General features: G+C 39.5%; 1 protein-coding gene across 7 annotated transcripts in view; it reads left to right on the forward strand.

Annotated features, from left to right (window-relative positions):
* Nucleotides 1-903: 903 nt before the first annotated feature.
* The window catches only part of NR3C1 (nuclear receptor subfamily 3 group C member 1), a 123,492-nt gene continuing 100,154 nt past the window's right edge, over nt 904-24,241 (forward strand). The window contains exons 1-3 of one of the 7 annotated variants that reach the window (XM_033180789.1): nt 995-1,112; nt 2,233-2,273; nt 4,623-5,819. In XM_033180789.1, coding sequence (XP_033036680.1) covers nt 4,636-5,819 — 1,184 coding nt within the window. In that variant the 5' untranslated portion in view covers nt 995-1,112; nt 2,233-2,273; nt 4,623-4,635. Of the gene's footprint in view, nt 1,113-1,243; nt 1,503-1,669; nt 2,274-2,748; nt 2,884-4,622; nt 5,820-24,241 lie in introns of those variants that run through there. The other 6 variants (XM_033180790.1, XM_033180788.1, XM_033180795.1 and 3 more) reach the window with 6 other exon arrangements.

Here is a 24,241-nt window from a genome sequence, read left to right on the forward strand (position 1 = left end):
AGAACGGCTTAGGCTACCCGCGATCGCGAACCTTTGCCAAGATGGTGGCCGCGGGGCCGGGCTGGCGTCACTGTACCCTACCAAGATGGCGGCGGGCAGCTTCCGGGACGCGCTTCCCCAATCGTCTTCAAGATGTCAGAGCAGAGGCGGCTGCCGTCAGTCCAAGCGCGGCGGGAGGACAGAGAGTGGCTGTGGCCGAGCGCCCGAGCAGGATTAGGTGGAGCTGCGGCAGCCCCCGCCCTTGTCAGGAGCTGGCAAGCCATGTCACCTGTGGGGGCGCAAAAGTTACCTCCCCAAACCCTAAAGCCACACAGCACAACCTTTCCCCGAGTCACAAAAATAATCTGTGCCGCACAAGGTAGGAGGCTCTGTCCAGGCACATCGCCCAAGCCTTCCCGACGCGGCGAGCTAGGGAGGGGAGCTGGGGCGGGGGCTTCCCTCGCCCCACGGCCCTCTCCTCTCTTAGGACGGGCCACGTGTTTCCTTCCCCTCGGACTGAGGGGGAAGCTTGTAACAGGAACAGCTGTAGGGAGTTGAACGCTGGCATTTTAAAGCTGCCCGTATTTTATTTGTAGGGGCTGGGGTCCCATGAACGTGATAGGGTGAGCAACGCATAGAGTCGAGGGCAGCAAATGTCAAGATTCGGGGGGTGGGGCCTGCACCGGGAACTTGGACTCGGGCCCTGGCTGGGGTGGAAGGAGAGGTCAGGAGTTTGGGGAGGGGGGGCATACTTCGCCAGCAACTTACTATTTCGCCTGCAACTTGCTTTTAGGACTGCCACCCCCTGCTTTCCTTAATCACAATAATAAAAGTGCAAAGAAATCCAGCTCGCTGGAGGTTTTGCGTTTGGCGTGCAACTTGCTTCGAGTGTGAGCGCAATGGGCGGGAGAGGTGGGGGTTGAACTTGGCAGGCGGCGCCTCCTTCTGCCGCCGCCGCCGCCTCGCAGACTCGGGGAAGAGGGTGGGGGACGGTCGGGGCGCGGGGGAGGGTGGGTTCTGCTTTGCAACTTCTCTCCCAGTGCGAGAGCACGGCAGCGGCAGCTGAAGACCCGGCCGCCCAGACGATGCGGTGGTGGGGGACCTGCCGGCACGCGACTCCCCCCGGGCCCAAAGTACGTATGCACCGACCCCCGCTCTCCAGTCCCCTCCCTGAAGCTTCCTCAGAGGGCGTGTCTGGCCGCCCGGCCCCGAGCGCGGCGGAGACGCTGCGGCACCGTTTCCGTGCAACCCCGTAGTCCCTACCGAAGTGACACACTTCACGCAACTCGGCCCGGGGGCGGCGGCGCGGGTCACTCGCGCAGCGCTGCCGCGGGCGGCGCCTCGACTCCTCTGGCCCGCCCGCTGTCACCCGCAGGGGCACTGGCGGCGCTTGCCGCCGAGGGGCAGAGCGAGCTCCCGAGTGGGTCCGGAGCTGCGGAGCTGGGCGGGGGCGGGAAGGAGGTAGTGAGAAGAGAAACTGGAGAAACTCGGTGGCCCTCCTAACGCCGCCCCAGGGAGACCAGGTCGGCCCCCGCCGCCGCCGCCCTGTCTTTTTCCTGGGGAGTTGGGGGCGGGGGACGAAGCGCAGCGCGCCCAGCTGGGCTGCCACGCCGGGGGCCGCGGGCGTGCAGGCGCCGTCGGGGCCGGGGTGGCGGGGCCCGCGCGGAGGGCGTGGGGGCAGGGACCGCGGGCGCCCCTGCAGTTGCCAAGCGTCGCCAACAGGTTGCATCGTTCCCCGCGGCCGCCGCGCGGCCCCTCGGGCGGGGAGCGGCCGGGGGTGGAGTGGGAGCGCGTGTGTGCGAGTGTGTGCGCGCCGTGGCGCCGCCTCCACCCGCTCCCCGCTCGGTCCCGCTCGCTCGCCCAGGCCGGGCGGCCCTTTCGCGTGTCCGCGCTCCCTTCCCTCCGCCGCCGCCTCCTCCATTTTGCGAGCTCGTGTCTGTGACGGGAGCCCGAGTCACCACCGGCCCGTCGGGGACGGATTCAGTGGGTGGAAGGAGACGCCGCAGCCGGAGCGGCCGAAGCAGCTGGGCGCCGGGACGGGGCACGCGCGCCCGGAAGCCCGGACCCGCGGAGCCCGGCGCGGGGCGGAGGGCTGTCTTGTCAGCTGGGCGATGGGAGACTTTCTTAAATAGGGGCTCTCCCCCCACCCATGGAGAAAGGGGTGGCTGTTTACTTCCTTTTTTTTAGACAAAAATATTTCCCTCCTGCTCCTTCTGCGTTCACACGCTAAGTTGTTTATCTCTGCTGCGGCAGGAGCTGCGGACGGTGGCGGGCGAGCGGTTCCTCTGTCAGAGGTAAGAAGCGGGGAGGGGAGGGGGCCGGGGCGCGCTCACTCCGACGAGGTGCCGCTGGGACCGGAGACGACTCGGGGGCCGCCGCGGGAGCCTACAAACTTTTATTAGCCTCGGGGAGTGGGGGTGGGGGGCTGGCGAGGGCCGGGCGACGGTGACGAAAGGGCAGCGCGCGGGTGACAGCGCTGGCTTCTTCCTCTCCCTCCGCCGGCGTCCCCTGCCCAGGCCGAGGGGGAGGAACCTGAGCTCGGACGGCGAGCGGAGCCTTGTCGAACTGCCGGTGGTTTCGAGCCTCTCATTCCCCGACGGGAACCCTGGCCTCTTTTCTTCCCCCGAATGTCCCCTTTCCCTCCAAGGGGCCGCCAGACACCCGTTTTCGTGGTGAACGCTAAACCGCGTCTGAATTCTACTCGCTCGAATATTTGCACTCCACCCCGGCGCGCCCGAGCGCGAGCCCGGGCTCTGGGGAGGCCCCGTCGCGCCTGGCTTGGGGAGGGTGTGCAGGGCGTGTGAGAGTACACACGCGGGGGGCTCACAGCTTGCAACTTGGAGACTCCGGCAGGGGCTGGCGTTATCTGGTGGAAGTGGGCGTGTCGGAGAGAGAACTCAACAGGTCTGGACATATTTCTCTTTTAACCTCGCACTTTTTTTCTCCCGCCCCCCGCCCCCGCCCCACAAGGGCTTGCTCTTTAGCGTTTGTTGTCAATTCGCGCCTGAGGTTTCTAAGTGGCCCCTTTTAGAAAAAGACTCCCTGTAACCGTAGTAGTTTTCTGTTGCGATTTTTGACAAGTGCTAGTGTGACGTTTGGGGTTGCAGACTTGATAATTGCAACCTTGTAATACCACTTAAGACCCTCTGGCATGGTTCATTAGGGCCGATTAATGTGGCTGGGTTATTTGCAACTTAAACTGGGGGATAATGTCGCTTGAGGGAGCGTTTTCGTTTTAGGAAGTATTGTTTTGGTTTCGGGTTTGAAGGCAGCTGTCAGAAAACAGTATGGAAATTCATTGGGCTCCATTTGATACCTCGTGTTTAGAGATCGTTATCACCTCAGATAAACAGGGCAGAGGGTGGGGAGATAAGCAGTTTACCCTTAAGATTTGTAGTGGCAAGTCCACACCCCTCTCTCTACCTTCATATTCACTTTTCAGTGAGGGCCAGTGACATTTATGTTGCCTAACGTCATCGTGTAGGAAAAGTTTGCTTTTATTGGGCGGGATTTGACTGTACTGTCCCAAATGTGCTTCTCAGTCTTAGTCCATCTCTTAAAACACCCTGATTAACGATATCCTAACAGTCTTATTCTCTTGAGAATAGGCTGAGAATTGGGATAGGTGAAGGTTTGATAGGTGAAGGCAGAGAAAATTATTTTGAACATTTTACTGGATACCGTTGTACCTGAATTTGTATGAATGTGATTTTACGATTCCATGTTTTTCCATTTTTCGGTATTTCGGTATTTGTTTGGAAAGGAAAGAACTTGGAGATGTAATAGCATTTCATATTGAGGCGCTCAAGCAATGTAAACAAGTGTAGCTTAATCTACATGGTTTTGTGAGTTATAAGGGTCAACTATAAGTTATTTAACAATGTAGTGAGAAGCTACTACACCTTGTCTTCTGCTCTTTAAAATCTAAATTTTAGTTGACCTATATAATGTGTATCTCATTTCATATATTCAAAATTTGGAGGTAGGCACATCCAGTCAGAAGTATGGGTTAAAAAGCCTTTTCCCAGCCTGTCGGAAGATAAGCAGATCAGCATCGTTTATTTTTCAAAGAAAATGTGCATGGTTCACCAGTTGGTTGTACTTAAAGGTTTGGATGTGTGAGTAGCTGGTAGGAGGGAAATTTGGAAGTAATTAGGGATTGAGAATTCTAGCATAGTGTTTATCAAATGTTATATGTATTGGTTCTCAGAAAAGAAAACAGCTTTGATTGAAAAGAGGTAGGAATTTTAATGATCACACTTCCTTTTTTTTGAAATTAAATACTTTGACATCAACTTGAACCTTTAGAATAATCAGATGTAATGAATTATAATGTTTGTGATTAACAAAGCTACACGTTCAGTGAGTGGCAGGATGAATAGCCAAGCTTCGTTCGATACAATTTTGCCCTCAGCTGTGCAAATGGACTGCATTGTACTTTTAAATGTGGCACGCTGAATGGGAGCAGGAGACATGGCTTTTTATTCTGAAAGATAGAAATTACTCTTTTGGTAACAAAGAATTTGATTCGGAGTTAACTAAAAGGTTCATTTAACAAGCTGTCTCTTACTAATCAGATCAGGAAGATAATGTGACTTTAGAGTTTATGATGTTTTCCCCCGTTTTTGTTTTTTGTTTTGTAGTTGATATTCACTGATGGACTCCAAAGAATCATTAACTCCTAGTAGAGAAGAAAACCCCAGCAGTGTGCTTGCTCAGGAGAGGGGAAATGTGATGGACTTCTATAAAACCCTAAGGGGAGGAGCTACTGTGAAGGTTTCTGCATCTTCACCCTCACTGGCTGTCACTTCTCAGTCCGACTCCAAGCAGCGAAGACTTTTGGTTGATTTTCCAAAAGGCTCAGTAAGCAATGCGCAGCAGCCAGATCTCTCCAAAGCAGTTTCACTCTCAATGGGACTGTATATGGGAGAGACAGAAACAAAAGTGATGGGAAATGACCTGGGATTCCCACAGCAGGGCCAAATCAGCCTTTCCTCGGGGGAAACAGACTTAAAGCTTTTGGAAGAAAGCATTGCAAACCTCAATAGGTCGACCAGTGTTCCAGAGAACCCCAAGAGTTCAGCATCCACTGCTGTGTCTGCTGCCCCCACAAAGAAGGAGTTTCCAAAAACTCACTCTGATGTATCTTCAGAACAGCAAAATTTGAAGGGCCATACTGGCACCAACGGCGGCAATGTGAAATTGTATACCGCAGACCAAAGCACCTTTGACATTTTGCAGGATTTGGAGTTTTCTTCTGGGTCCCCAGGTAAAGAGACGAATGAGAGTCCTTGGAGATCAGACCTGTTGATAGATGAAAACTGTTTGCTTTCTCCTCTGGCGGGAGAAGACGATTCGTTCCTTTTGGAAGGAAATTCGAATGAGGACTGCAAGCCTCTCATTTTACCGGACACTAAACCCAAAATTAAGGATAATGGAGATCTGGTTTTGTCAAGCCCCAATAATGCAACACTGCCCCAAGTGAAAACAGAAAAAGAAGATTTCATCGAACTCTGCACCCCTGGGGTAATTAAGCAAGAGAAACTGGGCACAGTTTACTGTCAGGCAAGCTTTCCTGGAGCAAATATAATTGGTAATAAAATGTCTGCCATTTCTGTTCATGGTGTGAGTACCTCTGGAGGACAGATGTACCACTATGACATGAATACAGCATCCCTTTCTCAACAGCAGGATCAGAAGCCTATTTTTAATGTCATTCCACCAATTCCCGTTGGTTCTGAAAATTGGAATAGGTGCCAAGGTTCTGGAGATGACAACTTGACTTCCTTGGGGACTCTGAACTTCCCTGGTCGAACGGTTTTTTCTAATGGCTATTCAAGGTAAGATCAGTGTTTTTCTGTTTCTTAAGAATGGTACATTTAAGATAGATTAATAGATGTAAATCTTCATTGATTTGTATGTGTCCTCTGAAGATTCGTGTGCTTTTTTATATGAATAAGTTTAAGTGGCCTTTTGAAAGTAGAAAGGGTAGACAACCTAAGTAACATCTGTACGTCACCATTTCAGTTTTTTTCCTTAAATACTGGTATTCAGTATCCCATTGGCCAATGGTGAGGATTTTATTTAACATTTTAAAAATAATATTGCTCATTAACAGATAAGGAAAAATTATATAAATTCAGGAGAGTATAATGTCTCAATACCATATTTTGTTGTGCATGTTCATTCAGCTGTTTTAGAATATGTTCTTATATTACAATAAATGATACCCTTACTTACATAGTCAAAAGTTGTGCTGCCTTATTTGTAAATTTGTTAAGTGTTAGCTTGAGATTAACGGGTTAAAAGCAGAAGTACCAACAAAGAGCCCTGTTCTTCAAACTGAATCTTCTGTTAAAGGATTTGAGTTTTGAAATTGCTAAAGCAATGCAGTGAACAGTGTACCAGATCATAGTATTAGACACAGGTCTTGCTCACAGGGTTCTTGCCCTAAAGTAGACAAGTTATGTCTGCCGATCAATCTCTTTAATAGAGGAATTTGTGCCAACATGGTGCAAAACAAAATTTTACTTTCAAATGTTCCTGTTCTCAAGTAGATAACTGATGGCCAAAATTGTTAAGCTTCAATTTTCAGCTATCATTTGATTTTTCTCTTTTTTTATACTCATTTATAAGCATACTGATATTTCTGTCTGACCCAAAAAGGTCAGAAAATGGAATTATCAGAAAAAAGTTCTAAAGGTAGACATATGTGTTGATAGGGGTTAATTTCTCTACCTTGTAACCTCATTCCCAATTCAGATAAATGCTAGGTTTTATATCCATTTTAGATGTGACGGAAAATATAAAAATGTGGATTGTAGTGACACAAGATTGATTAATCAGCAGTTTTTTTTTTTAAAAAAGAAGACATAGTAGATAGAATGATTTATTTGTATGTAGCCATTGAAGTTTTTTCTGAAATGTTAATGATATTCATCGTTCCCATTAACTTGTTATTCAGATTTTTGAAAATACTTTTTCTATGAAAGCTATCCCTAACCCTGAGGATCTCTTTCTTTCCTCTTCACGTAGGAAGTTCTTGTTAGGGAAATAATTTAGACTTAGATTTAGGGTATGTTCTGTTCTTCTAAAAGGCTTAGGTGTCAAAAAAAACAAAAACAAAAAAAAACCCTTGGTTCTTACGAGTAATGCGAACTACTTCCTAATCTATTGTTTAAATAATTATCTTTTATTTAGAAGAACACTACTTCAACCTGAGTTGAAGGTTTAAAATGTTTTCAGTAAGGAGATTTGAGATATTTCTTACTGCATAAACTGTTGTGTTTTAAATGCTAAAAGACATGGTGTGTTTTAAAATTTTCAATTGCAAATTTTTGGCAATAGAATTCACATACTTGGTTTTCTTAAAAGAGTTAAGTATGGTTGATTTGACTAAGCTATCTGTAGGAAACTCTTAAATTGATTTATAAAACGTAATTATACAAAGAAAAATAAAACATCTTAGGAAACTCTTGGGGATTAGTAATGGATTTTGTCCTGATAATCATCATGCATGGTTTTCATTTTCGTTACTATAAAGAAAAGGCATGGGACAAAACTTACTTTCCATTTGCTATGAACTTTTAAACCCTATAAAATCTGGGATATAGAGTATAAGTAGGTGAACATAGTTACTCTTAAATCACTGAAGGTGATTTTAATGCTTTAACTTTTATAGTACTTTATGACATAAAGCATCTTCATGTATTTTTAATTTGGGCCCCATAACCTTATGGAGGTAGTAGGCAAGGCAATGATGATGCTGCTCTTTAGAAGTTCTTTAATATCGAATGAAATGATTATTTTTATGCCAGTCTGTGATTGGGAAATATAATCAGTAGTCTGTGCCCTAACAAGAAGGTATAATACTTTATACGGGGTATTTTGTTAATATTTGAAGATTTTATACCTTATGGCATTAACTTAGCACTGGGAACTATGATTACCCAAAACAAAGCTTCATCCAAATAAATTGAAACAGTGTTTCTTTTAAACCATCATTGAATTAGTCTATTGTTTCCAAACAACAGCCCTGATATAGCTAAAATTAGTTGCTTTTTCTTCTCTATATGTTACATGACTCTAGCCAAACATTTACTATGACCAGTGGCCCTGAGTGGTCACCAAATAATCAACACATTGAGACCACAACTTGATTGAATACTGACCTTCTGACTTTACATAGAAAAATATTAAATGCCACTAATAACTTGAATTCCTTTTAAATTAAAAAAAATTATAAATTGCAATTTGACTTTTTAAAATACCACCTAAAATTGTTTTTATCAGAATGCTTAAAAAAAAAAAATCCTCACTTTATTCTCTGGGGGTGGGAAGAGGCAATTCCTTCCCTCCACCACAACATTGAATTATCACATAAAATTATAAAATTATGAATATTATGATTGAGTTTAGTAAAGCATTTTCTTTTTAAGTTCATTTATAGTAAAACAAGAGAAACCTTATTGATTCTCAAAATCTGTTCTGTAAGTAAAACAAACTAGCCATTCTAACTTAATATGCTTTTAAAAATACTGAAATTCAGTACGTTTAGCATAAACTTACTGACGAAGGCACATTTCTGCATTATTTGATTTTCAGCCTTGTTTCATTTAAGCATTAATGGCAGAGGTAGAGAAAAGAAATGGTTTTAAGTGGTATTAGAGCTTTTATTGGGATTATGTTGAAATTTTAGTGTTAAAAAATTGTTCGTATCCTGAATGGAGGGATTATTGGAGAGAATGAATGATGTTGGATGAACTTGTAAATTCAGTCTTCGGCAGAGTCTAGGGCTCTGATGATTGGCACTTAATGAAGCTACTAAAATTTATGTAGATTTTAATGTCTCAATAACATCTGTATCTAATTTCATAAAAGTAATGAAATTGAAGACCTATACAGATACAGAATGAGTGAAGCAAATTCTGCTAACATCGTGTTGAATGCTTTCTCAGAAAAAGAGGAAATATAAAGAGAAGAGATTTGTTTTGAGTATGATTTACCCCCTCCCCCATGGATACTTGCTTTACTTCCTACCTTTTTTCTTTTCCTTCTAAAGATTCTGGCAATGGGTGTTTCAGTGTTTTTTAAGCTTAATATTTCTGGTATTCATTTATGTAAAGTGATTTCTAAATGTTAAAGGAGATTTCCTTTTAAATATTTATTTTTAGCTCTATGATGAGAATCTTATTTTTTAAATCTATAACTTGTTATAACTATATGATTAGTAAAAGAAAAGCTTTTAAAACACGCTGTGTATTCAGGTGTGTCATTTTAGTGTGGAATGACTAATACAGAAATATGTGACTAGCATGTGGTCAGATTTTATTGAAAATACTTGTGATGTTTCTATGGCTGTTCCCCTTATATTTTTATAATTGGTAACATAAATTCATATGCTATTTTGGTTTTGTCTATTTGTGTTACATATATTTTAGTCTGACCATGTTTGCTGTTTATTTAATGTTTATACATTTTATGAAAGAATTATTCTGAAATATACCTTGCGTAAATGTAGGTTAAATGCAAATTGTATTAATAGTGAAATGAATATGTGGGTAGAGATCACTTTAGGGGCCTTTTGAGATTTAGTGAAGGAAAGATTGGATCAAAAGGGTTTACTTCAATGTGACTGCCTAATGTGAAAGTCAGAACATCTGCATTAATTGATTAGTTACATAAATCTTAGTCCACTCTGGCCTACAGGTGATTGAAACAGACCAGGAAATCTTAATTTACATTGTTTAGACTAGGTCTGAGGCATAGTTCTTAAAGCACATTCTTTTTTACTTTAATGATTATACCTAATTTTAATTAGCAGTGAGTTCTCATTATGTGCTACTACTTATGTGGGCAAATTAAATAAGCAAAATAGATTTGTACTGAATCGCATTTACCCTTCTGAGGACATCCTGGTAATATTTTCATCAAGAGTAATTGTGTAATGCAGTATTTACAGGTATTTGCCAGATTAATGGGCACTTGTTTTCATATTTCTCAGTCATGAAAAATACACATTGGTGATTCCTATTGCATAAAGAGTGTTCAAGAAATATTTTGTTGCATTAAGCTATAACTACAAAAAAAAATCAATTATTTATTGACCTTTACAGAGAATTTTTAAAAGCCCGTGCTCTCCTTATTTCTGCAGATTCAGAGAGCCAACTGCTCTTATTTTCTTCTGGCATATTCTATTAATACTTGGGTTTTGTATTTTCCAAATAAATAAAATATTCCTATTAGGAATTAAAAAAGAAAAGATCTACTAAGCGTTCCCTTCCCCTTTGGATTATGTGTGATCATTTCTATGCTAAACTAGATTAGGGTGTGACTTGTGATGGTGATCTTTGTTCATTTTACATATTAAGAAAGAAATAGAATTTTATCGCAGTTCAAAATTAGTTGGAGACAGTGATTTTAACCCCCAAACACCTAATTTTGACAGGTTGCTTTCTTTATTCCTCAGTACCGTTGTAAATGTCTCTAAATACAGAATTTCCAGTGGAGTTCATGAATTAATTGGTAGTGGAAGGTGAAGAGGGAGGAGCAACAGAGATGTGCAGTGCTATGGATAAGTTTAGGAATATCAAGATCAGTTCTGAAAACTAAGAGTTTGGATCAACTGTCATGAATTAGAGGTTTAAGAAGAGGAACATTTAGGGCTATATTTAGGCATAAGGAAATGCATTAATCAGGATTACAATTTAGCTTCTTTTATTTGAGGTAGAAATCTAAAACTAGTCATGGCTATATAATACTAATTGTTGAGTTATGTTGTTTCTTACTTTGCCTTATTACCGAAGAAGGATAAAATGCACATTTTACTTTCTTTTAGATTATTTTAGGTAAGATTAAGTTCATATTTGTCCCATTTTCATTTAAGCTGCTGTTTAATAAATGAAAATCTAATGACTTGAATGTAGTCGACCTGATGTCTTAATGTTGATATAATCATTTCATATTTCATAGTGCCCTTTTACAGCCATTGTCAACTGACTGGAGAGCAACCTTTTTCTTTGGTAATATATTTCTATGGGTTATGTATTTTTTCTGCTGGAATATTGAGAAAATTAATTTTTCATAATACTTATGTAGAATAAATTATGGGGTTCTGCAAGTGCTAGACAGTCACTTAAACTATATTGCAATACATTCCTTAAATTCAATATTTTGAATGAAAATGTGTTATCCCCTAATTTTATCCCTAGGATAATTTAAATATTAATTACATCCCAATAGAGCTGCATGCTTAAACATACTTTTTCAGAGTAACCCAAGTATTAATTTTGAGTGCTTCAAAATAATTTTTTTAGCAAGTTTCAACAAGATTAATAGTGTTTATAATGCAGCAAGTTCAGTGAAAGTACCTGTTGTTTTAGAATCTGTTTTTCATTCACACTATAGGGCACCAAAAATATATATAAGGGGGAAAAAGGTTTAATGATATGATTAGTTGTAAATGTTTACACATTATCTTACCTTGAATTTTTATTTTTGTAAAAAAATAATTTGAGAGTTCAATAAGTATGCAGTGTTTAAGATACACGGTTTGTTGCAAAAAGTGTTAACTTACTATTTCTTTTTACAATAAAATTAGCCTTTATTCTAGTTGATTTCATAATTGTCCATAATATTTAGCCGTGGCTATTATGAAAGTGTATTTGATAGCCAGATTTTGAAAGCTATTGTGAAATGATACAATTCAGTACATGATTTATTATTTCATGCTGGTTGGGGCAATGCTGTGACTTATGACCTTATGATTGTCACATGCTGAACACTGAAGCTCTACCAGTTTGTTATGGACACTTTTACTTTGTTATTGTTTTAATGTTTTCTTTTGTAATTACTGAGGATAAGAGCTCCCTTAATTTTAAGACTATTTAAATTTCAGATTTTCCTTTTTTATTTTTTTAACCCTTAAGTCCCTTCCAAAGAATTTGATTTAGTTATTCAGTAGTAGAAACAGAAGAAAAATACTCAACTAAAAGTCCAAAGCCCTAGTTTCTAATGCTAAGGGAGACAGTCTGTGGCCTCGAACTAGGTACTTTGGAGTCAAAAATACTTTCTTTACAACTATGAATTGTTTTCAAAACTTGTGTGTGTGTTTCTAAAATTCCAAAATCCTTTTAACGCATCAATTTGATGAGGGAAGTAATTAGGGTAGGGAATGGTATAACAAAGTTAGTTCTTTGACATTTTCTTTATAGATTATCAAGTGTAAGACAAATAGATGTGAATACAGATTTGGGGTTTTTATAAGATAAGGATTTAAAATAATGTAGTTGGTGATACATAAAAAATAAACTATTGCTGCTGTTAGCACCCGAGAGGTGGGGCTCTTGGGTTCTCAGAGCTTGTTTTCTATCTTAGGTACAGTTATTTTAGATTAGAACTTAAAAGGACTTGAGAGCTCCCCTAATCCTACCCCCTAATTTTTTCGAATGAGAAATTGAGATCCATAGAAAGTGCTGAGGTAAAGATCACAGAACATTTAATTAGCAGTGTTGCCAGTTTGAATATCTCAATTCTTAGTTATCTAAGTTGCCCGGTAGGCTTCTTTAATTATCTGGGTCTCTTCTAGACATTTGAAACAAATAGTCGATTGACATAATACAGACTAGCCACATACTTTGTAAGAGTTACTTTTGACTCATTTAGATTTTTAAAATATACAGTGTCTATATTCTTCCCTATACATTTTGTTAACCTATTTTTCCCTAATAATGATTAAGCACCAATTATGTGATAGCACTATGCTAAGCACTTTGCATGCATTCATTTAAATCTCAACTCTGTGAAAGTTTTTATTCTAGTTACCGTATTAAGTCTTGATTCTGTCAATATCCATGTAGCACAGAAGGCAGCAGTTATTTACCTTAATTTTACAAATGTGAAAACTAGAGGCATTTTAAGAGAAAAAGAGAAAAGAATAGCCAGGAAAACTTAATACTTACCTGAAGGGAAATATTTAATATTGGGTATGTTAGTTCCTCATGTATCTTTAATAATTTTTGTCAACAGCGAATCTTTAAATAAAATATAAGGGATCAGACCCTTACTCTCCTGCATATATTTGTAAAGTCACCTACTGCTTTTTGTCACAGTTTCAGTTTCTTTAAAATACGGTGTTTTTACCTGACAGGATTTGTGCATGTATGTTTACTTTGAAAATTAAAAAGCATTGTAAAAATGCAAGGTGGAATTTTTAAAGCTCTGCCAAGTTCACTTAGCTTAAACCAGACTCTCATTGGCTAAAGTACATTATGACATCTGTGACTATGGTGTAGGTATTTCCTATAATCAAGAATCTTTTAGGGTCTGCTACATGCAATCCCGAAAGGGTCATGAATTGCAGTTTCATGAAGACTACTGTATTTTAAAGCCTTCAAATGCCAAGGTAGTATCTTTACAATGATTTTTTTTTTCAGTTTTATTTTTTTGAAAGTGCCTTCAATGAAGTGTTCAGTGGATTTTGTTGAGGGATATGAAGTATGCCATCTAAATAATAGCCATAGTGATAACTCCACCCACATTGTTATATTTTTATTAATAAATGCTAGAGTATTCTCTTTCTGGTATTTCCTGTTCTGATGTTTTTGTGTAATCAAGTATGCAAAGATTCTTTGTCATTAGAAACCTTAATTTGCCTGAAAATGGGAATGAAGTAAGATTTAAAATTTTTTTACATTTATTACATTTATTGAAAAAGCTCTTGAGTATGTTGAATACCAAAATTTATCCTAACTGCATAAATTTGGGAGGATTGTGAAACTTGACTGCACTTACTTTTTTTCTTTATTGATCAAGTGGTTGAAAAAAACTTCAGTTAAATAAATTTAATGTATTAAACTGAAGTTATAAAAGCAGAGGCAAGCATAGAATTATTAAATGGCAGTTTAAATTGGTAAACATACCGATGTAGAACCTAAGTTTGTAGGCAGCTTTCTTAGATGGAAACTTAAAAAAAAATTTAATTAGAACATTATGTGAAATTTGTCATCTGGAATTCACCTGGGTTTATTAAGGATAAAGTGTATAAAATAGATTGATTTTTTTTTCTTTAAACAGAAAACCCAAAATAAATATTCTAAATTTCCACCTTGGGAGGCTATGTATTGCTCCTCTTTGAAACTGCCTTCAGAACCACCTTGTAAGCCATAAAAGAAAATTGGACTCATTGCACTATAGTAACACCTAACTGTTCTTGCTCAAAGAAAATGTATTTATTCCTAAGCCTTATTTGTGTGACTTCAAATCATTTGAGTATTTCCAGATATTTAGAAATTTAATACTTTCTTGAATGATAACATGTATTTTCTTTGAGGGTGTTTTTAAAAGCCCACATAGATAATTCTATAGAAAATGTTTAATTCTGTTTTGGATATGCCTGGAATAAGTGAATAGCTTGCCAGGGTGACTATTCTGAAACGGATGATGCTTAGTGGTTAAGTTCTGATTTGTGTTTTCTTTAAGTTATTAAGGAACTTGATGCTAACAGTTTATATATTCCCCCTTCTTGGCATAGTGAAAAAGTAATAGAGACTACTCACCTCTACGCCTGATTTTTAAAATGAGTATTTATTTTATGTTTAAGTAAGGTAGGTCTGCTTTTGACTTGGACTTGAAGGGAACTTGGCAATAGCATATATAATGTAAATATAATGTGAATTCCTACAACAGTCTCCCAAACAGGTTAATTTCCCATTCATACACATTTCCCTTAGTGTATCAGGGAATTAATATCTGATTATCAGTATAGCAAGAGCAACTCAAGTATACTAAAATTATTTATGCTTATAAAATAGTTTGAGTTATAGCTACAATATAAAATTCATATATTTTTGACTTTTATTCCTCACAACCTGAAAAAAAACCTCTGCGATTACTCATAGTACTTTTAAAAACTAAATGAATTTTGTTACTACTATTTTCTAAATTTAGTCATGTTTACTGTTCAAAAAATGCTAGACTAAAATGGATCCTAGTCTTTGAAATGATGAAGACACGTGTAGTGGTGTCAAAAATAGGATATTCATTTTGTAACCATTCTGTTAGTGCTGAAGTTCTTAGAATTTCTTTGTGACAGCAGCCTGCTTAAGAACTTTAAGTTTTTTAGGATTGTACTAAAAGCAAACTGTTTTCTTGGATATTTGTTCTTTCTCCCCAAAAGATGATTTATAAGTTTTCAGAGCTAAGAAATGGGGATGAAGAGCCATTCTAGCACGGCAGGTAATGTTTTACTGCTAACAGATTTTTCTCTACACTGCTTTATTAGCCTTGAACCTCCTACTTTGTTCTGTCAGCTGGGAGGCTGGTAGATTTTCTATTAGGTAGCAAATGCTTCTCATCACTAAACACATATCATGGGCTGGTGTTAGTGCAGTCTGTAGATGGGCACTGCATTTTTAATCAAGAAATGTTTTTGAAGGAAAGAAAAATAGGTGAAGTAATTTCTAACTCAGTATTTTAGGGATGAGTGACCTTTTAATTGATGATGACATTTAACAGAGCTGTACAGTGTTTTGGGGGTCCCACAGACATATTTAAACAAGAAAATAGTAAATAAGGAAACTGGAAGGAAAAGTTATAAAACTATTAAGAAAAAAATGAAAATTCTAAACTTCAATTCTGGTGCCTGGCTAAATTTGATTTTTGTATACCTCGGTGTTTCTCTATGGACACTGGGAAATCAATAAACAGCCTAGCTACGTTATTATGTTCGTAAGTGGAAGAACTAAAGAACTACAAAGACATGTTCTAGGCCAAGAATTCTTGAGATAGATAGAGTGGGAGGTTAACTAGATGATCTCCAAGGTCCTTCTAATCGTACTTGGCAGCAGCAAGCATTTATCAAGCTAGACACTGGGCATATGGAGATGAAGAAGATGAAAATCCCCAGCAGCATGGAGAGCACTCTGACGATACTCATCCCTGCCTACTCCTCCCTCAGTTTGCTTTTTGAAATGTGAGATTGAAGGATCTCAAGCTCCTTCCTGGGAAGACATAACTGAAATTTCATAGAGGAAACTGCATGGATGAATGGGAAACAAGATTTGATTCAACTATTTGGAATAAGAAAAGGGGCAACAAGGAGTATGAAACAAAAGAAAGAAAAGATGGAAAGAATTAGTTGACTAGATGAGGACTGAGTAGATAGGAATGAGCCAACAGGAGACTTCAGCAACTAATGGTTGAAAGTATTATATGCATGCATATTGTCATCAAATATTATATGATACAAAACAAGGAGAATACATGACTTTCACCATAACCTCAGTTTGTGTACCCTAGGTGCAAGATATTTTTTTCTTCTAGTCACTTAAGAATATCCTTACTCTCTAGGAGAAATAATCCTCTTTCTGGGCTCCCCAGTGTATAAGCTCAAATCTGAGGAAGTTTTAACTGAAATGTTCTTTCTCCAGGTACCCACATAGTTGACTCTCTCACTTAAATGTCAGCTCTGTAAAAGAGATCTCTGACTGCTCTGAAATAGTAGCATCTTTCACATAGTCTTTCCATCTTCTTAACATCATCTATCTAATTGTGTCTTATCTGCTCACCTGCTACAATGTAAGCTCTGTGAGATCAGTGATACTGTCTGCCTTGCTTACTTCTGTATGCCACCATCTAGAATAGTGTCTAGCCTGTAGTAAGACCTCTACAAATACATGTTGAATACCTAAATAAACAAAATTTGACATGTACATCAAAAAGATGTATAGGAATGGATTATATTTCTAATCTTTCCCGAGTAAGAAAAGTGTCAGCGGATACTGAATGAGAGAGTTGATAGCCCAGGTTATCTTCCCCAGATAGAAATAAGCCTTAAGGCTGACAGGTGTATATGAATACAGAGAGAAGTGTACATAAAGATGTATTTTCAATTGTTATCAGTCTCTAAATTTGCTTTAAGACTTTGAAATGGATTGCTTTTCATAATTTCTTAGAATAACTCTGGTCTGTTTACCATTGAAAAATTAGACAAGCCAATGTTTGTAAATGAAAGGTTAGAGGGTGTTTTCGTTTGGTTGGTTGGTAAAAGCTTGCTCAACGCAGTAACTTATAGTAAATTATCAGTATAGGAACTTTTGTAGCAGAAGCTTTATGCTTTTCACTTTTATAAGAATTGAGATTGTTTAAGCAGATGAGTCTAATGTATGTTTGTACTGACTTACCTAGAAGGTCAGGCAAGAAATCGGTTTCCTCATTTTTCAAATAAGTGTGTGTGTAACCACTGAGTAAGAGAGGAGGGGTGTCTTATTTTTGCCTGAATTTTCAAAATATCTTTTTTTAGCTTATTTATATTTTAGATTTGATTTATTCTATCTATAGTATATAACAGTCAAAAGGTTGGTAGGATAAGTTCATCTCTTCCACTAAGAGTTATGAGAGTTCAACCTAATATGGTTGAACAGTCAGAAAAGACAAAATGACAGTCAGAAAAGAGAAAATGCATGGTAAGAAGGTGTTAGCTCTATAGCAAGAAAATCAGATGAGGTCATTTAAGAATGAACTGCTCTAATGTTGAGGAAAAAAGAGGGGAGGGACAAGGACAGGGCTCTGGAAGGCAACCAGAGAGAACAGCCACAAAAGATAATGAATAGCTGAAGAATTAGGAGACAGCAATCTTAAAATGTGGCAGGGAGAGGGTAGTTGTCACATCAACTAGCATAGAAGAGATAGAATAGAATAACATAAATTTATGAGTGATTATTGTTGTTGAAACCAATCCTTCAAACATGAACATTCTCAAAAATCAAAGCCAGATAAATTAGGGAAATCTTAAATGGTGCAATATTACTAGTAATTCATTTATAATTTTTTTAAAAAGGAACCTTAAATTTGAAATTTAGATGTAATTAAAGCAGATAATAAGAAACATACTTCTGAGACACAAAGACCCTGAGATTTGGTTAAGAGTAAGGTACAAAGGCTGGAAGCCAGAAGGGAATTAAGTTTCTGTTCCCTGAGAAGTCAACACAACAGGAAAAAACTGGCCACACCCTAATTCAAACTCTTACGGCTCTTATCAGTAGTCTCCTAATTCTCTAGTTTTCCCCTCTCCCTTCTTAATTCATTCTGCAGTCTACTGCCAGATTAATCTTCCTAGAACACCACTTTCAGTGTTATTCCCCTGATCAAAAAGTGTCTGTGGTTTTGTTGCTCATAGCATAGTGGTTCTCCATCTTTGTACCACAACCCATATGCCAGCTGATAGATGGTGGGTAGCCACAGGAACTGTCCATAACCTTTTCAGGATTTGGCTTATACATAGTCTTTTATCCAAGAAAGCATATCTGAGCGTAAGTGAGCATTATAGGGATAGTCTTTGAATCGACTCTTTTTAAAATTTATTCTTCTTTTTGCAAATGCCCCTTCAGAATTTACAGAAATAATGTGTTTATTCCATCAGTAAAATACCCCAAAATGTTAATAAACTTATTTCCATCACCTCTCCTTTCCTATTTCTTCCTGCACATCTCCCCTTATTCTCCACATTTCTTTGTAATTATATAAGCATAAAGAGAGACATATATGATATTTTCTGGGTTGCTTGCCTTTAAATAAAATAATGGGATTATCTTATACCCTTTTGTCTGCAGCTTGCTTTTCTCACCTAACAAGTACACCTTGGACATCCTTCCAGGTCAACAGATGCGGATCCCATTCTTTTAAATAGTTACACGATATTCTATTCAGGTGGTGTCATGATTTTTGCCACTACAAACAAGTTTCTAATAAACACCCTTTTCTATGTATTCTTTACAAATAGCAACTTTTTTCCTAAGCATAGATGATATGGTTTGGCTCTGTGTCCCCACCCAAATCTCATCTCAAATTGTAATCCCCACATATCAGGGGAGGGCCCTGGTGAAAGGTGAGTGAATCATGGAGGCAGACTTCTCCTTTGCTCTTCTCGTGATAGTGAGTTCTCATGAGATCTGGTTGCTTGAAAATGTGTGGCACTTCCCTCTTCACTCACTGTCTCTCCTACCCTGCCATGTGAAAATATGCTTTCTTTGCCTTCCACTGTGAGTGTAAGTTTCCTGAGGCCTCACAGTCATGCTTCTTGTTAATCCTGTGGAACTATGAGTCAGTTGAACCTCTTTTCTTTATAAGTTACCCAGTCTCAGGTAGTTCTTTATAGCACTGTGAAAATGGATTAGTACAGAAAATTGGTACCAGGACAGTGGGGCATTGCTATCAAGATACCTGAAAATGTGGAAGCAACTTTGTAACTGGGTAAAGGGCAGAGGTTGCAATGGTTTGGAGGACTCAGAAGAAGACAGGAAGATGAGGAAAAGTTTGGAACTTCCTAGAGACATGTTGAATGGTTTTGACCAAAATGATGATCATGATATGGACAATAAAGTCCAGGCTAAGGTGATTTCAGGTGGAGATGAGGCACTTATTGGGAACTGGAGCAAAGGTCACTTTTGCTTTGCTTTGGCAAATAGACTGACAGCATTTTGCCCCTGCCCTAGAGATCGGTGGAACTTTGAACTTGAGAGAGATGATTTAGAGTATCTGGCAAAAGAAATTTCTAAGTAGCAAAGCATTCAAGATGTGGCCTGGCTGCTCTTAACAACATACAGTCATATGTGTTCACAAAGAGATGGTCTGAAGTTGGAACTTACGTTTAAAAGGGAAGCAGAGCATAAAGGTTTGGAAAATTTGCAGCCCAACCTTGTGGTAGGAAAGAAAAGCCGATTTTTCTGGGGAGCAATTCAAGCCAGCTACAGAAATATGCATAGGTAAAGAGGAGCCTAATGTTAATAGCCAGTGCAATAGGGAAAATGTCTCCAGGGCATGTCAGAGACCTTCATGGTAGCCCTTCCTATCACAGGTCTGGAGGTGTTGGAGGAAAAAATGATTTCGTGGGCCAGGCCCAGGGTTGCGCTGCTCTCTGCAGCCTCAGGACATGGTGACCTGCATCCCAGCTGCTCCAGCTCCAGCTGTGGCTAAAAGGGGCCAGGAGATATCTTGGGCTGTTGCTTCAGAGGGGGTAAGCCTCAAGCCTTGGCAGCCTTCTTGTGGTGTTGGGCCTGTGGGTGTGCAGAAGGCAAGAGTTGAGGCTTGAAAGCCTCTGCCTAGATTTCAGGATGTGTGGAAATGCCTGGATGTCCAGGAAGAAGTCTGCTGCAGGGGCAGAGCCCTCATGGAGCTCCTCTGCTAGGGCAGTGCAGAGGAGATATATGGGGTTACAGCCCCCACATAGAGACCCCACTGGAGCACTGCCTAGTGGAGCTGTGAGAAGAGGGATACCATTCTCCAGGCTCCATAATTGTAGATCCACTGACAGCTTTCACCATGTGCCTGGAAAAGCTGCAGGCACTCAATGCTAGCCTGTGAAAGCAGCCGCAGGGGCTTGAACCCAGCAGAGCCATGGGGCGGAGCTGTCCAAGGCCTTGGGAGCCCACCCCTTGTGTCAGTGTGGCTTGGATGTGAGACGTGGAGTCAAAGGAGATCATTTCAGATTTTTAAGATTTATTGACTGCCCTCAGGTTTTTGGACATGCATGGGGCCTGTAGCCTTTTTGTTTTAACCAATTTCTCTCATTTGGAATGGGGGCATTTACCCAATGCCTGTGCCCCAGTTTTTTCTTGGAAGTAACTAGTTTTTTATTTTACAGTCTCATAAGCAGAATGGACTTGCCTTGACACAATGAGACTTTGTACTTGGACTTTTGAGTTAATGCTGGAAGGAGTTAAGACTTTGGGGGACTATTGGGAATGCAAGATTGTGTTTTGAAATGTGAGAACATGAGATTTAGGAGAGGCCAGAGGCAGAATAATATGGCTTGGCCCTGTGTCTCCACCCAAATCTCAATCCCTTGTAATCCCCACATATTGAGGGAGAGGCCTAGTGTGAGGTGATTGAATCACAAGGGTAGACTTCCTCTTGTTCTCATGATAGTGAGTTCTCATGCGATCTGGTTGTTTGAAAGTGTGTGGCACTTCCCCCTTCTCTCTCTGTCTCCTGCTCTGCCATGTAAACATGTGCTTGCTTCTCCTTTACCTTCCACCATGATTCTGAGTTTCCTGAGGCCTCTCAGTCATGCTTCCTGTGACGCCTGTGGAACTGTAAGTCAGTTAAACCTCTGTTCTTCATAAACTACCCAGACACAGGTAGTTCTTTATTGCAGTGTGAAAACGGACTAATACAATAGATTTCCCCAAAGTTGGGTTCCTGAGTCAGGGGTATGTATATTTAAAATTGTAACAGATATTTCCAAATTACTTTTTTCAAGGATTATAGCAAGTCACAGTTCCCCCTGGCAGTGTTTACACTTTTCTTTACAATAAAAATATATAAATCATTATTACTAACAGATTTTGTGCCATGAGTTCTAAAATTGATCACAACATATCAGTGTGCCATATAACATAGCTGAAGACTGTTGCAGTCTGGAATTCAAGCTCCTTCTCTGTGCTTTTAACAATATGTAATGTTCAAGACCAATTTAATGCTACTTACTTTGTATGCTTTCCTTTATGGAATCCAGACCATAGCCCCTCTCCCTAATCTGATGGTGTCCTCTGCCCCAGCCACCGACCACACAGTTCTTTCTACCTAAATTCATCATTAGCACATAGTAGGTACCCAATAAATGTTTATTGAATTAAAACTATTTATATATTTCTAATTTATCTCCAAGTAAATCCAGTCTCCTTAAGGACAAGGAATGCTTTCACTATACCACCTAGCAGTTAAGGTACTCAATTTAGGTAGGGCTGTTTGAACAAAGAACCACAGAGGAAGCAAATAGCATGGCCTTGCCTTTAATACATATATTTTACTTCTCTTAAGGAAAACTGGAACGGTAAAAATCTAGTAACAATATTAAGAACAGCACTTTTATTGAGCAGTTACTATATGTGAGAGACAGTTCAAACTGCAGAGGATACAACAGTGAACAAGGCTGAAGTTGTTTCTGCCTTTCTGGAGCTTATGGTTTAAGAGTGTTACATTCAAGACATTTGTAGGACACATTTTAAAAATGCCATCCAATTTCAGGCTCTTTCCAGCAGAAACTGTGGAATATTTTTCCATTCATTCAGCATTTACTTAGTGCCTACTCTGCCAGGAATTGAAGAGAAAGCCCAAAGACAGGCAGACCTTACCTGAGAGGTAGTGAACTGACCAGGATGACTGTGGGCAGTAGACTTGTTTCCCAAACTAGCCTCACCATTTCTGTATTTGCATATACAAGGAAAGGATTAAATATAGGGATTAGTGTCAGCATATACCCCAGGGACATTTGTTTTTAGCGAAAGGTGCCAGTCTTCATCCCTGTACCCAGTACACAAACCACTAAGGAGCATGCTCCTGTCATTGTCAAAGAATCGTAGAATTCCAAATGGAGCTAGTTTTGATATCCAGGTCTCACTTCATGTGAGGAAACTAAGATCCAGTATTGCGGGTAAGAATTAGGACTCTTCAGATTCCCTGGGTGTGAATCTGACTAACAACTGTGTGAACTTGACCAAATTCATAACCCTATAAACTCTGTTTCCTCACTTTTAAAATGGGCATTACAAAATCATGTAAACTGCACAGCACAGTGTCTGGCACTTAAAAAGCACTCCTGAAGTTTTTAGTGATGTGGCTTAAGATTTCGCAACTCCTTAATGCCAAAGGTTTTTACTTGAGAACTCTGTCCACTGTGCCATACCACACCCTATTCATAAGCCTTTTTCATTAATTGATCTCAAACTGGCTTCATTATGATCATAACTTTATTTCAGTTTATTTTTAAAATTTATTTTTAATTTTTATGGGTATATAGTTAGGCATCTATATTTATGGGGTACAGGTCATGTTCTGATGCAGGCATGCTTTGTTGGGGGTGAGATATAATTGGGGTGAGATATGTCATTGTAGTTTTGATTTGCATTTCTGTGATGATTAAGGATGTTGAACATTTCTTCATATATCTGTTGGCCATTTGTGTGTCTTTTGAGAAATGTTTATTCAGATCTTTTGTCCATTTTTTTAGTTGGATTATTTGATGTTTTCCTGTTAAGTTGTCTGAACTCTTTGTATATTCTGGTTATCATTCCCTTCTCAGATGGGTAGCTTGCAAATATTTCCTTCCATTTTGTGGGTTGTCTCTTTATTGATTGTTTCCTTTGCTGTGCAGAAGCTTTTTAACTTGATGTGATCCCATTTGTCCATTTTTGCATTGGTTGTCTGTGCATTTGAGGTATTACTCAAGAAATCTTTGCTCATACCAATGTCCTGGAGAGCTTCCCCAGTGTTTTCTTTTAGTTTCCTAGTTTCAGGTCTTAGATTTAAGGCTTTAATCCACTTTGATTTGATTTTTATACGTGGTGAGAGATAGGGGTCTAGTTTCGTTTTGCCTATGGATATCCAGTTTTCCCAGCACCATTTATTGAAGAGACTGTCCTTTCCCTAGTGTATGTTCTTGGCACCTTTGCTGAAAATGAGTTCACTGTAGGTATATGAATTTGTTTCTGGGTTCTCTCGTCTGTTCTATTGGTCTATGTATCTGTTTTTATGCTAGTACTATGCTGTTTTGGTTATTATAGTTTTGTAGTATAATTTGAAGTCAGATAATGTAATTCCTCCAGTTTTATTTTTTTTTTACTCAGGATGGCTTTGGCTATTCTGGGGCTTTTGTGGTTCTATATAAATTCTAGGACTTTTTTTTTCTACTTCTGTGAAGAATGTCATTGATATTTATTGATAAAGATTGCATTGAATCTGTAGATTGCTTTGAGTAGTATGGACATTTTAACAATATTGATTCTTCCAATCCGTGAGCGTGGAATATCTTTCTATTTTTTTGTGTCCTCTTCAATATCTTTCATCAGTGTTTTATAGTTTTCATTGTAGACATCTTTCACTTCTTTGGTTGAATTTATTCCTAGGTGTTTTATTTTATCTGTAGCTGTTGTAAATAAGATTACTTTCTTGCTTTCTTTTTTAGATTGTTCTCTGCTGGCATCTAGAAATGCCACTGATTTTTTGTATGTTGATTTTGTGTCCTGCAACTGTACTGAATCTGTTTTAATAGTTTTTTGGTGGAGTCTTTACATTTTTCTAATAAGATCACACAGTCTGCAAACAAGGATAATTTGACTTCTTCCATTCCAGTTTGGATTCCCTTTTAATCTTTCTCTTGTCTGATTACTCTGGGTAGGTCTTCCAGTACTATGCTGAGTAACAGTGGACACCCTTGTCTTGTTGTAGATCTTAGAAGAAAGGCTTTCAGTTTTTCCCCATTCAGTAT

This window comes from Trachypithecus francoisi, unplaced genomic scaffold (genome assembly GCF_009764315.1).
Source record: "Trachypithecus francoisi isolate TF-2019V2 unplaced genomic scaffold, Tfra_2.0 Lachesis_group2, whole genome shotgun sequence".
Taxonomy (NCBI): domain Eukaryota; kingdom Metazoa; phylum Chordata; class Mammalia; order Primates; family Cercopithecidae; genus Trachypithecus; species Trachypithecus francoisi.